Source organism: Lepidochelys kempii, chromosome 10 (assembly GCF_965140285.1).
Source record: "Lepidochelys kempii isolate rLepKem1 chromosome 10, rLepKem1.hap1, whole genome shotgun sequence".
Lineage (NCBI taxonomy): Eukaryota > Metazoa > Chordata > Testudines > Cheloniidae > Lepidochelys > Lepidochelys kempii.
The window spans coordinates 72,142,730-72,156,781 of NC_136389.1; the positions used below are offsets into that span (position 1 = coordinate 72,142,730).

The window sequence follows — 14,052 nt, forward strand, 5'->3', positions numbered from 1 at the left end:
GGAGGTGAACATCAAGTACATGGCACTAACATAATAAACATGATTAATAACAACACATGGGCACCAGATGCCACTTACTTTGCTCTTCTTGCTGCTGGACATTTTATTCCTGAGGTAGCTGAAGGTGCGACTGACTTTTGTTCCACTTTTCCCTTCTAAATCTTTCCTGGAGGGGCTGGGAGGCAGGAAGTTGCCGCTCTCTTCAGACACACTAAAGCCAAAAGACAGAGACTGTAGATTTTATTTATGTTATTTTTTTTCCAGATTATGCTGAGCAGGGAAAAAGACTCTAGAGGAAACCTTGGTTATTTTAGAAGAGCAAATACATTTTTCATCCAGCTATTGCAGCTAACCAACAGAGTCATTGGTCAGTTTACATATTTATATGAAATATGACAAGCTAAAGAGAAAACACTAATCAGCCACTTAGTCACATATTGCAAGAGACTGTTTCTTTGGTAAAATTTCAGTACTTCAGTCTCAAACTATGACATTATGCCCTCTACTGCTTTAAGGGAGAAACAGCTTTTCATTAACACAGTAGTCAGCAATTGCCCATTCTGTACTGCTACACATACCCAGTCTTAATTTATTGGCATAAACTACTGCTGTCTTCCATAACACACACAGAGCAGATGGTTATAAAGAAAGATATGTAATGAAATCTGTACAAAGGACAGTCTCCACTGGGAAGCACCCTGTCTATAAAGTACCCCCAATTTTTCCAGTATAATTTAATTAGAGCTTTTGTTAAAAATTATCTTTGCTAGACTACTAACTTTTCCTGGTCCCTTAAAACAGAGAAAATAGGACTCAATTTGTGTTTGTATGTTAATCTATAGATTCATTTCATGTCAAACTTCGAGCTATCAAGAATTTCAGAAGGAGCTGGTGAAATGGGATGCAAAGCCAAAAGGGAAGCCACATTGTGGTGGGGACAGTGGATAAAACAATTGTCCTGGCGCTCAGCAAATAGAAAGATATGTCAGAGATTTCAGAAGATAACACACTACTGTGCACTAAAGAACATTTTAAAAGGCTGTTACATTGTAAGCTCTGTGGGGCAGGGACCACCTTTTTGTTCTGTCTGTACAGTGCCTAACACAGGGATCGGCAACCTTTGGCACACTGCCCGCCAGGGTAAGCCCCCTGGTGGGCCGGGTCGGTTTGTTTACCTGCCGCATCTGCAGGTTTGGCTGATTGCGGCTCCCACTGGCCGCGGTTTGCTGTTCCAGGCCAATGAGTGCTGCAGGAAGAGGAGTGGGCCAAGGGATGTGCTGGCCGCTGCTTCCCGCAGCCCTCATTAGCCTGAAGCTACGAACTGGGGCCAGTGGGAGCTGCGATTGGCCGAACCTGTGGACGCGGCAGGTAAACAACCCGGCCCAGCCTGCCAGGGGATTACCCTGGCGGGCTGCGTGCCAAAGGTTGCCGATCCCTGGCCTAGCACAAGGGAGCCTTGGTCCATCACCGTGGCTCCTAGGTGCTACCACAGTACAAATAAACAGGAGCATTTTTATTACGTTACGGAGGTAGCAGGCACCGGGTCCTATAAAAACATGCACCATTTCCTGACCAAATTCCCAGCATACACTGTAAGAATTAAGTTCCAAAGGGGAAAACTAAAATACCTCCTCCCCCCAACACTCCTCCATCCCAAAAGGAAAGGAACCACTGCAGGGATGTACATAAAGGAGTCATATTCCACATAAAATACACAATCTTTCCAAGACATGCCAGAATACAAAAGTGAAATAGTCAGCTGAAGAAACCAAAGGGAGAGGAAAACAGCAATAAAAGGTGCTCAAGAACCTTCTGGGCATGTCAGACAAGCCAGAACTGTCAGAAGAAGTAGCACAAAGTATGAAGAAGCGATCAAAGACCCAGCTCCCTCAATGCCAAAAATGCTATCTTGCCCACATGCAGAAAGGAACTATTAAAGCAAGCATCCACTCAGAACAGAGGATCTCTGCTTACAGCCATGCAAGGATGAACAAAGTATATCTAAAAACCATGAGAATCTCTGCAATCATAAAAAAATAGACAAAGGGAAAGGGAAAAAGTGGGAATAATATTTGGGCCTTGTGTAAATTTATGTTGATTGATAACAAAAATAATAATATTCCAAACTTTTCTTATTTGTGAATAAACATTAAACATCCAGAATAATCCAGAACTGTTCGGGAAAAGACAGCTGCATGGATGGACCCGTCTTCATTTCCAGTGTGGCAATGTTAAGAAATATTTTATGGTTCTAAACTGTTCTTCAACTTACAGAAATAGTGGCCTGGTTCTCAGAGGGTCTGAGCACTTGCAGATCCCCCTGAAGTCAAGAGGGGATAGGAGTGCTCAATACCTCTAAAAAAATAATCAGATCTATATTTTGGGTATTTCAACAGAGAAAAGATCAGACAATCACAGTACTGTACCTCTGAGACAATGAACTACTGGTGCTGTTGAACGATCGTGCGCCTGGAAAAGATTAAACGAAAACGTTAGACTGCGAAGTCTTGCCCACAGTAGTGCTAAAAATATAGTTCCTGGATTCAGGTAGTTTATGAAAAAGAGGGGACTGTTTAGAAGTTAAGGGTTCAGATATGTTTCTTCGTGTGCCCGGGGAAAGAATGTTCACCACAGCCCGTGGGATTCCAAGTTAGTGACAGAGGTGGAAAAAGAGGTGGGCTGCTTAGCAGTTTTATCATTCACCAGCTGTAAGGCAAAGGAGGTGAATCTGTGATCCTCACTGGTGCATTAAGGATACATAATTCCAAACTGCTAATTTAATTACAATAGGTGAAAATGAGAGACTTTGCCTCAGCGCTTTTATTTATACTGCATCAGAATGAATCTATTGTAAGATACGTCCTTGTTTCATGTATAAAACAGAATTCTAGTTGATAAAATTATACTTCATTTTCCCTTCACAACCCTTAGGCATGTAATAAAAGGATAAAGGAAACAAGAGAAGCCTTATTAATTTTTCCGTTGAAATGTCTGCAGAGGCAGGGCTCAATCACCCAAAACTGTGCCCTAGGAAAAAATGATGTACAACATGCTACTGAAGTCCTCCAGTGACACAAATTCCCCTTGTTCACCAAGAAACCTGCCTACACAGTCTGCTTGGAGCAGATTATCTAGCTAATGCTAGATGTTACTGAGTAGCTGCTTAGTATCTGGGAGTGCTAAAAAATCCAAATAAATCAATTCAGATGGAGAAAGATGGATCCTTTCTCCGGGAACTAGGCATGGCAGGACTCTAAAGGACCCCTTTAAAGTATTTTCAAACATGCTACAATGACAGCAAGCAACATAGCTGGTCTTCTTATTAGGATTTTGTAATTGCCACAAGAACAATGGTACTTTGGCTTCAAACACTGTTAACAGAAGTTAGAGCCACAAGCTAATGCAAACGAACTTAGCACTTGGCATCTGAAGCAAAGGGCAGATTAGTACCCAGTTTATTAAAAAAAACACATTTATTCAGGATCGTCCCATCCCCATTTCTAAAAGAAATAAATACAGTCTTGATTACTGACTACAGTTCCTAGAATAGCATGAGAGAAGGCTATTTTTTTTACCTTTCATTCTTGGATATTCCTGAATTAAACAGTGGCCTAACCTGGTCACCTAGTCCTGGTTTAGAGGAGCCTTTTTGTATGTCTCCTGTTGAGCCTTTAGACTAGCAAGTGATCTGTCTCAAATCCATCATATAGTATAGTGCAATGATATTCATTCAGTCAAACTCCATACTATTTACTATCTATCTCAGGTTTTTGAATAGTGCCTATTCCCTGAGTATCTAAGCACTGAACAAGTAATTTAAAGGCTCAAACGGTTGTCCATGGCGAACTTCCTAGTGGACTCTGCTCTTCACATCAACTTCAATCTGCTCTTCAACACAGGTTAAGCCTCTTTGCTCGCTCACTCTCTCTATATTTAACAATCATCTTCCTTGACTGAATTTAAACACTCCATATAAAACCTATGAAGTATTTTACCATCTTATCCCGTCACCAGAAGAAGTAGGATGAAGCAACATTTAAGCAAGAGCTGCAATAATTTGTTGTTCATGATCCAGTTTTCAGTATCTCTGAGAATCCCTGAGCTGCATGGCATTTCAACTGTTCAGTGGCTGTTCATCCCATATTGTGAACCGGTACTTTATCTTGAACAGAGAGAGAATCACTGATAGTGGTGTGCAAACCGACCCAGAAAAAATAAGAACCAACCAAAATTTTGAACTAAACTGGTTTTTACTAAACCTAAAACTAAACTTTTTCAAAAAGGACTGTGTGACAGCATTCAGATACCTGTTATATTCGCCATAAAGACAGAGGGATGGACAGAGAGATTTTCCTCCCTCCATATTTTCTGTATTCCCTCTAGCCCGGTACTTCCTGGCTCTGCCTGGAACCAAAAGCGGACGTGCTGGGCAACAACAAGAAAATCTCATCTGTGCCCTGACTGGATAGCACCTGAAAACATCTGTTCTTGTGAGATTTCCAGCCCCACTGTGGAACTCCAATGAGTCTGGATAAGCAGCCAAACTTTTGGGTGCTCATCTGAACATCTGAACCTTCACCATCAACAATAATTTCATATTGTAGATGGACTTAAAATAATTCATAAGTTTCATGATACAGGAAGAAGCTGCAGGATTGGCATATTCCAATGAGAATGCCTGAATGACAGAAAGCAGCTTGCAGCGCCCTAAGACAGGTAGTAATTAAATTTAAGGGGATCAAAGAATTCCAAAAGCCTGCTCACAACCAACTAAACTTGGTGTAAAACGTAGACACCAGCTCGTCAGGTAATAATTTACCCACCTGAAATCTACAACTTGTCCAAAAAACAAAAAAAACAATCTAAATATATGATTGTGTCAGACTAACTGCAGCTAATTCCAAAGGAAAGCTGGGGTGTGGAGATATTGGAGGAAGGTAATTAGAATGCACACTTGATCTGAAAGTAAATGCATCCATCTCCTCTGTCAGATATGAGCCCTGGAGAGGTAGAAAAAATACAAGCCTAGGGTTATTGTACCTAAAAGTACGTGTGGTTAAAGCAACCTTTATATAAAGCCATCACAGAACTGTTTGAATGAGAGGGATTACAACAAACACCAAGGGAAGTAGGAGCACAGGACATAGGTCCTCCTGGGTTACTGAGTCCAGTCTCCTGTTATCGCGGGCAAATCCATCATATAATCAGATTATAAACGTGTCAAGTTCTATCTTCAAAGCAGTGTGATAGTTTGCACCCTGTACTACTATTGATCCAAACCTCACTTCTATGATGGTTTGAAACCTTCTCATTTCCAGCTACATTTATTCATGGTCAATTTATACACATTTGTTCTTGTACCAACATTGCAATAGCTCCTATCCCACTTCGATGTTTACCCCCAATGTATTTAGATAGAGCAACTGTATCCCCTCTCAGCCTTTGTTTTGACAGGCTAAACAAGCCACCCTCTTTTTAGTCCTGTCTTGTAAGATCGACTCTCCATTCCCCTATCATCCTAGTAGCCCTTTTCTCTGCACCTGTTCCAGTCTGATCTCATATTTCTTCAACAGGGTGTCCAGAACTGTACATAGTATTGTAAATGAGGTCTTAACAGTGCCTTATACAATGGCATTAATACTTCCCTATCTCTACAGGAAATAGCTCACTTGATACATCCTAGGAACGCATTTGTTTTTTCTGTGGCTGCATTACATTGGTGGCTCACAGTCTTCCTACAGATGATTAATACAACCAGTCTTTCTCCTCCTCTCTCATTTCCAAGTGATGAGCCCCCAGCTTATGGAACATTTTTATGTTCTGGGGCAGTAATAAACTCAATTTTTAAAGCTCACTAGTCATTAGTGGATAGTTGAGGGAAAAAACACAAGACAGTCTGAGCTATTCTGATTTTAAATGGTCACTCTGGCTTCTGGCAGGATGACTATTTTTTTTTTAGGTTGGATGGGGAGCAGTCCCTTTTACCTTTTATGGGTAAGCCATAATAAAAAAACCCAATCAACCAACCAAAAACCAAAATCATTGCATGGACATCTTTGTCCTGGAGGGAAAAACACTACAGGTGTGGCCTCAACCAGAAAATCTGGATCCAGATTTTGAACTCCCGAATTTTGAACATGTTTGGCTCAGATGTGTGCTTTTAACTCACCAGATAACAGGGGCAGGTGTGAAATTCTATTCTGAATCAATGCTCAGACTGCAAATGCCCATAGCGGACAAACGCTCACCAGTGCAGTTTATGAGCATTCAGATCCACACGCATGGTTTGGGGTCCCATCTCTACTGATATTCCCAGCGTGCTGGAAAAACCACAATACAACAGTTTTTTTGAAAGATCAACAACGGTATTTCTCATTCTCATGGCAGTAGGTACACCACACTTACTGACCGGATACAATCAACCTTTATAAAGCCTCCTTGATGCGTCAGAAAGGAAGAATATTATGAACACATCAAAAACTAATTAGCTGAGAAGTCAAGGTGTTGGAATATTAAAGACTTTGGATTAGAATCCTTTCATTCTGCTGTTACTGAAGTATTTAGACACAATGGCGAAGGTGAAGCTGTTAGGCATCATGCAATGGAAAGATTAGTTTAATGCTCACAAGCTAAAACAGCCAGGTGTAAAAAGCAGAAATAACTTTCCTTTACCTCCACCCATAATGGCTGCAGTTCATGTAAAATGATTACTTACTATCCAACTCCTCCTCCTCCTCATCACTGGAAGAAGAGCCAATAGAAAAGAGAATTTTAGACTTAGGGATGAGCGGAGAGATGTTGAAGGAGAAGGAGATTCGTCCAGATGGTCGAGTCCGTCTCTGGGCTGAGAAGTGGGTTAACAGCAGACGTTAGAGCATGCATGAAAATGCATTTAATAATAAAAAGGAGAGGAAAGCAGCCAAAAGCAAACTAAAAAGAAAGCAAAATAAATGTCTGCAGAGCAGCTGGTTTCAGAAAAGGCATGGGCAGCAAAGAATTCAGCATGTTTCCATTTTTATTTTAAAAGGTGCAAGTTTAATTCCATGCATAACTTTGGGGTCAAGGCTTCTCTTATTTTCACTGGCAGCTTTTTGTAGCAGTGCTCAACAGGATAATATATTTGAACAATTATGTTTCCAAATACAGTAAAATTCACCTAACGCATCCCAGAATAAATAGCACCTACTGAACTTATTGGGATAATTGCCAGGGAATCCATTTTAATGTCTCAAAATACTTGTAAAGTGGCACACCGGCTGCTATTATAGCCATACAGTGTTGCTGAACTGTTGGCTTTATTTATTTATTTATTTATTTAGTGTTGTTGCCACCATTGCCACTCTTAAAAGATCCAGTTAATTTTATGCTTGTGAAAGGCGCTAAACACCCTAGTTTATCTTTCAAACAAATATAGCATTCACAGCAGCAGCCTTCCTTCTCCTGTTCTTTTCGAAGTGCATACCTCATCTTCTACAGGAACTACTTATAGGGAGGATGAACCTCTATGAACTATTCAGTCCAACTTCAATGAGTCTGCCAACTAGGGAGCCAAATTATTTCGTGATGTGGACCCCTGTAACAGGACTGAAGCTAGCAAAAACTCATAAGTATAATTCTGTCAAATACTTAAATGTTTTGCTTTTTTCTTATTTTAATGCAGTTTGTGAAATGACAATGTTTCTCTCCTGGTCTGTTTTTTTTCCTAGGAACCAGGGCCAATGACTCCCGGCATATTTCAGTACTCTCGTAAATCTCCACAGAGGAGGAGCATTCTACTGCACTTGCTTTTTAAATTAATGTATTTTAAGAGAAGTGTCTTAATAGCAGGAGACCATCTAATCTTTGGCTAAAGAGAGTAGTTTTCTTGAAATAGAGGCATTGTGTCCTATCAGGTATAATAGCTCTTATGGAAAAGAACTATGGAATTTAATAGGGATAAAACAATATCAATTTAGTAGGACTCTATAAAGTTACGCTTAATGAACCTGTAGGATGAGTATGATTCTCTATTAAATCCTGCAAGTTTCTAGCCATACTACAGAATTCTACAGCACAGATATGATTCCCTATTAAGTACTGTAGAGTGACTATTATTTTCTATTAAACACTAAAGGGATTTTCCATATGTGAAAATAGAGGCAAAAAGGAGAAAGAGGGAAGACTGATACTCAACTTGAAACGTGCATAGTTTTACAGATTTATGGAGAGGAATTGCTTTCCAGTGCAATTTAAAGTCATGCAAAAGTAGCCTTTTCTTTAAAGAGCAACCAAGCAGACATAAGATAGCACATCAATTTGGAATACTGCAGTTAGCTGCAAGAAGTTACTAAAGAAAATAGGGAGGTAACATAGTTAGCTACCTACAGGAACAACTGGTGGGGGGAAAAATTGACCTGTCTTTTAAAAACCTTTCTTCAAAATCATTGTAATTCTTTTGAGTCTTCATGCCTTTTCCACACAAAACAATAAAAGCTTTAATGCTTTATTTTCTTAAGCATACTAGCAATGCCTACAACAAAATTCTGCCTTTCTGAGCAATGCCACAATAACAAATCAGCGCATATATCCTAGAACTTGTGAGCAATCCTTTGTCACACATAAACTTGCATGCCTGCATGCACAATAGAGGAAACAAATGCTAAGGAACCAAATTTCAGTTTTAAAGAAACAACTGAGAAGAAAACACAAATGTGTTTTTGACCATTTATAAAGAGTCTCTTGTATATTTTTGGTTCTGTACCTTAAGACAAAATGGAAATTCAGAATGCACAGGATTACCCAGACAAAACAAGCAACATGATGAAAAATCTCCCGCAGTGTTTTCTCTGTCACTGGACAATATGCCCACGCATGGGAAGGACTGGTCAAGGTCATGTGACACACTCAAGAACCAATGGTACTGCTTAATGCAAAACACTCAGAGATGCATTTCCCAGTGGAAGGCATTTAGCTGGGACATTTGCAGACAAAATTAAGTTTTTGTTTTATTCACATATCCTCTTAAACTTGCTGATGGACAAACAAATCGCTCATGTTCCCTGCATCTTGGCTCTGAAAACCACGATGGTGAATAATTATTTTTTCTCCTTTTTGGGTTACTATCTTGTCAGACTATTCTCGAAGAGCAAAGATGAGCCGCAATATTTTAAGTGTAGAGAGAACAGGCTCCCCAGGCATGGTTTAGTTCCTGCTTCAGTTTAGTTATTTTTATTTTTAGAAGTTCCTGACTTTGTAACAATTCTCCTCACTGGAAATGTGTTATTCAAAATTGGGAGCAGCCTTCAGCATATTCCAGCCAACAGCTCTTGTGAACTCTCTGATTATATAAAATGCTGCAGCATTAGCATTTGTGAATGCTAAGTGCACATCAGCCAACTCCTTCAGGATAGTGTGGATGCGGCAGGAACAACAGATCTGGAGGGATTAGGGGAAGTGCAACTCTACAACCAGCTCCCAAACCAACACATGACAAAGCACATGCAGAGACCAAAATCAGGCCAAAATCCCCCAAACATTTACCCATTTGGGTTTTATTTTTAAAGCTTTTGTGCAAAACAAGCTGTTTTCTTCCCATCCAGGCACCTTGTAGTGTTTGGGATACACTTTATTTTATATCATCTAGTATAACACAAGAACTAGGGGTCACCAAATGACATCAATAGGCAGCATGTTTAAAACAAACAAAAGGAAGTATTTCTTCAGACAATGCACAGTCAACCTGTGAAACTCCTTGCCAGAGGATGTTGTGAAGGCCAAGACTATAACAGGGTTCAAAAAAGAACTAGATACATTCATGGAGGTTAGGTCCATCAATGGCTATTAGCCAGGATGCATAGGGATGGTGTCCCTAGCCTCTGTTTGCCAGAAGCTGGGAATGGGCGACAGGGGATTGATCACTCGATGAACACCTGTTCTGTTCATTCCCTCTGGGGAACCTGGCATTGGTCACTGATGGAAGACAGGATACTGGGCTAGATGGACCTTTGGTCTCACCCAGTATGGCTGTTCTTGGGTTCTTATAAAATTATTCAAGTGGACAGAATAATCACAGACAATTAAACTTGTTTTAGATTTTATTTACTTTATTTACTTCTATGAAATCACTGAGATTTATTCTTGTATAACTAAGTATGCAGTAATGAACGGATTGATGTTCAGTTTTGGAAATCCAATAGATGTTATGTATTATACCGTGAGATCCTCCAACAAAAGACACAAAAGCACTTCACCAACACTAAGACTCAATGCACCCTTGGGCTGGTAAGAATCATCATCCTGCCTCTTTTAAAGATGACCTTGCTAAAGACTGATCCGGGTGGCGCTTGTTCTACAAGGAGGCTACATCCCTTTGGTATTTGCCATGATGATGATGATGATGAAATGGAGACACTGAAAAGTGAAGTGTTTTGCCCAAGTTTCCACATTCATAAGTGGCAGAGCTACGAACAGACCTTATGACAAAAATTTTCAAAATGACTAATGAGTTTGGATGCCTTACTTTTTAGCTGTCTAACTTCAAGCATCTTAAAGGGACCTGATTTTCAGAAAGTGCTGAGTGTAAATCAGGCTTCTCTAAGGTATCTCAAATTAGCCACTCAGAAAGTTAGACAGTCTTGAAAATTTAGGCCCATAATTTGGCCCACCAGACTGACCCTACTATTCTACCCTAAACTGGTTTGATTAACAATATTCAATTTCCATAGCCTCCTGTTTGAGTTACCACTTTCATTCCCTGCATATATAGCGTGCTCTGGTTGGGCCGACATTAATTAGACAAAAACAAAGGGAGGGATTTGTGACCAAGTTTATCTGCTCCCAGTTCAGGTCTTGCTGGTACCCGTAATGTGCATTATGAGGGAAACCTCTTTATGAAATGGGTCGGAGTTTACTTGAAAGTGAGGTGGCGTAAGTCTTCTCCTGATGCAATCTCCTCAGTGAGCCCTACAGAAAGTTTCCAAGTAATGGGGAGAAAAGCATTAGGTTGCCAAGCTTTCTGGTCCTCTAAAAAAGTCTGTTTTTTTGGGACTGTGCTATTTAGTGTTTAGTTAGCAACTGGAAATGATGCCAACAAACTGTTTACTTAAAAGAAAAAATGAAGGGCTTGAGCAAAAAGAGGAAAGAGGGTATGACATAATATAGAGTAAGATGTAGTTTTTTTTATTGGATGGATTTCATGGTGTTTTGGTTACTGTTGCTATGGGACACATCCTTTAAGCCACATGCTTATTAATCATGGAAGAATGAGGGCACTGAACTTAAAAATGTCACAAGGCACCCTCTCTGTATGGTTCTCCCTGTAAGCTTCCAAACGAAATAAAACTCTCTACTTTAAAGCGTGTCTTTTTGCTAGGAACATGCCCTTTTGGGTGTGATGATCCCACTGAATGGCTGTTTTGTCACTGAGTTCTGGGGAGGAGCCCCATGATGAATCTAGGTGAGACAGAATTGGTTTTTATAAATGTAAGGCCAAACAAATCTCTGGTGTAACTGTTAACTTTGTTTGGATGATTTTGACAAATGGGCCAAAAACAGACAGGTTATTTTTAGTAAAATGTAATCCACAATATGTAAAGACTGAAGAATCAACCATAGATCATATGCATTTCAGTAATGAGAAAAAGCTCAGAGCTGGTCTCATAAAGCCAATGAGGAATTGTATAAAAGCAGACCAAACATACTGCCTGGCCAACACTTAGTGAGGAGAAGAAGTGTGTGATCTTCTCAAGTACATCTGGAATAAAGAAGACTTTGCAAACTACTTATTCTTTTCACTGAAATTAACTTAAGAAAAGCACCCCAGACTTTTGACATTTCACTTCTGCATCTGTTGCTTCTCCTCAAAGCATGCAACTTGAAGTTATGCCCTTCAACGCACAGAAAGGTTGATTTGGGTAACAGGAATATTAATGAATAAACTCCTTTAGAGAACAAATATCATGAAGACATTCCCTCTCCGGCCTTAAGAGTAGTCTTATGGCATTTCTCCTGAAGGATACAGATGATTCAAATTCTATATCTCTACATCTCTCAACTCTCCAAGATACGGAAAAGAAATACTTCAAATGAGGAAGCATTATAGTAACAGCAGAGGAAGAAATTCAAAAAGGATATAGGATTTATCATGAACATAATCAGTTTTTTATAATATACTCAAGAAACATCAGTTCTGATACCAATAATTTATGTTAACAGAGTAAAATAATTCTATGTATGCAAGGTGGTAAATTTGGGTCTAAATGAGAGATGCCCCTTTTTTGTAATTAAATGCAGTAGAGAAGCGTACCTCTACTTCAAGTAATAAGACAGAAAGAAAGACAGAAAAAGTTGGGGGGGATTCTATCTTGGGGAGTTAGCAAGGGATACATGAATACTGTATATGGAAAGTCATGTTTACTCACTGTCTAGTCCTGGTTGAGTGATTGTCATTAGCGAAATAGATTTGGTCAGCGGAGAAGTGGCAGAAGTACAGAAACTAAATCCATGTGGCTGTGATCTTTGGCGTGTCTATGGGATAGAAAAAAAACCTCTATTAAGCAGATATGCCAAGCAATGCCCTCACCCCAACTGCAGACTACAGTCTAGTGTTTAAATGTATTAGTTGCCTATCCCTTTAACACTGGAACATTAAAACATTCAAGAATATCTTCCCCAAAGGGATGGGCCCAACTAGTGTGGTAGGGCACCAAAATGGTGAATTGCAGCATGACAAAAACACACATGAATTGTAAAAGTGAAGTGCAACGTCTTTAAAAATGGGAAACAAATGTAAGTATCAGAGTAACAGCCGTGTTAGTCTGTATTTGCAAAAAGAAAAGGAGTACTTGTGGCACCTCAGAGAATAAATTGGTTAGTCTCTAACCACAAGTACTCCTTTTCTTTTTGCAAATGTAAGTATGTAACAAAAATAGAGGCAAGCACAGGGTGCTTCCCTCTCTGGCAAGCCAATAAAATGTATGTTTGTTGTCTGATGACCAATGAAAATACCGCTGTGATTTCAACCCCTCCAGCTGTAGATGATATTTGCTTATGTTAAATAGAAATGTGCTGAAATATAAGTAGAAAATATGCTTTTGGGCCTTAAATTTTGGCTTGATAATAATAAGGCCTAGTAAAATGTGAGTAAAGTGAGATAATTTAGAGGCAAGTTAGAGATAAATTTGGACACAATCCTAGGCCGCGTTGTAAACAGATTTTGGTTTTAACTAGTTTTAACAAGTGTTGTAGACAAAATGTGAATGTTTTGGAAGAATGCTATCTGTACTGATAGTTATTGGAATGATATTTACATAGATATTAAGAAAGATTATGTGTAATGTTAAACAACCAATGAGAAAGCAGAAAATATTAATTATGGTAAACACAGTAAAAGGTAGACCTAATGCTAATTAATTAAGGGGTGTTATAATTGATTATATAAAGAGTAGTATGCTAATTTGGGGTACCAGAGAGAGAAATGATGATATACTCAATCTTCTCATCTCGGGACTGATCACCCTGGATGTACCATTTTATCCTGGAATGTGGGTATAAATGCACTGTATGGTTACCCTGTAATGCCTGTCTGCTTTAACTAATTATTTTATTTTAAGTAAAGTCTTTAATTCCGTCCCTCATTGTGTCATTCACAGTCCTCCATTACATGAAATAATCTGTTACTGCCCCAGAAGCTTGAACCTTAAAGAGTTCAGTTTGGTTCTATTTCTTATCCTTAGCCTATTAATTGGGAACACACAAATCAAGGTTACACACCAGCTGTCAGTACAAAATGGCAAGAGTCTGACACGGAGGGTATGTAGCGGTAACGATGGACTTTCAATGAATACCATTCATCAAAACAATGGCTAAGAGATACAATCCCACATCGTAATGCCAGCTCTCACAGATCAGTTCTCACGAGCCCTGGTTACTCCATTCACCTTGGGAAGTAAGGATTTACTTAGGCTGTGCCTCAAATGCCACTTTCAACAACACTTTGATGCTCAACTGACAGATGCACCAAGCAACACCAATTTCCTCTGTGTGAGACTCATGAAGATGTCACAGAAAATCAAT

At 39.5% G+C, this 14,052-nt stretch overlaps 1 protein-coding gene across 7 annotated transcripts in view; it reads right to left on the minus strand.

Moving 5' to 3' along the window:
• AKAP13 (A-kinase anchoring protein 13) overlaps nucleotides 1-14,052 on the minus strand; it is a 330,780-nt gene that overhangs the window by 56,087 nt on the left and 260,641 nt on the right. For all 7 annotated transcript variants that reach the window (XM_073304194.2, XM_073304196.2, XM_073304195.2 and 4 more), the window contains 3 exons: nucleotides 12,399-12,504; nucleotides 2,427-2,469; nucleotides 79-211 (listed from right to left, as the gene is read on the minus strand). In XM_073304194.2, coding sequence (XP_073160295.1) covers nucleotides 79-211; nucleotides 2,427-2,469; nucleotides 12,399-12,504 — 282 coding nt within the window. The remainder of the gene's footprint in view (nucleotides 1-78; nucleotides 212-2,426; nucleotides 2,470-12,398; nucleotides 12,505-14,052) is intronic.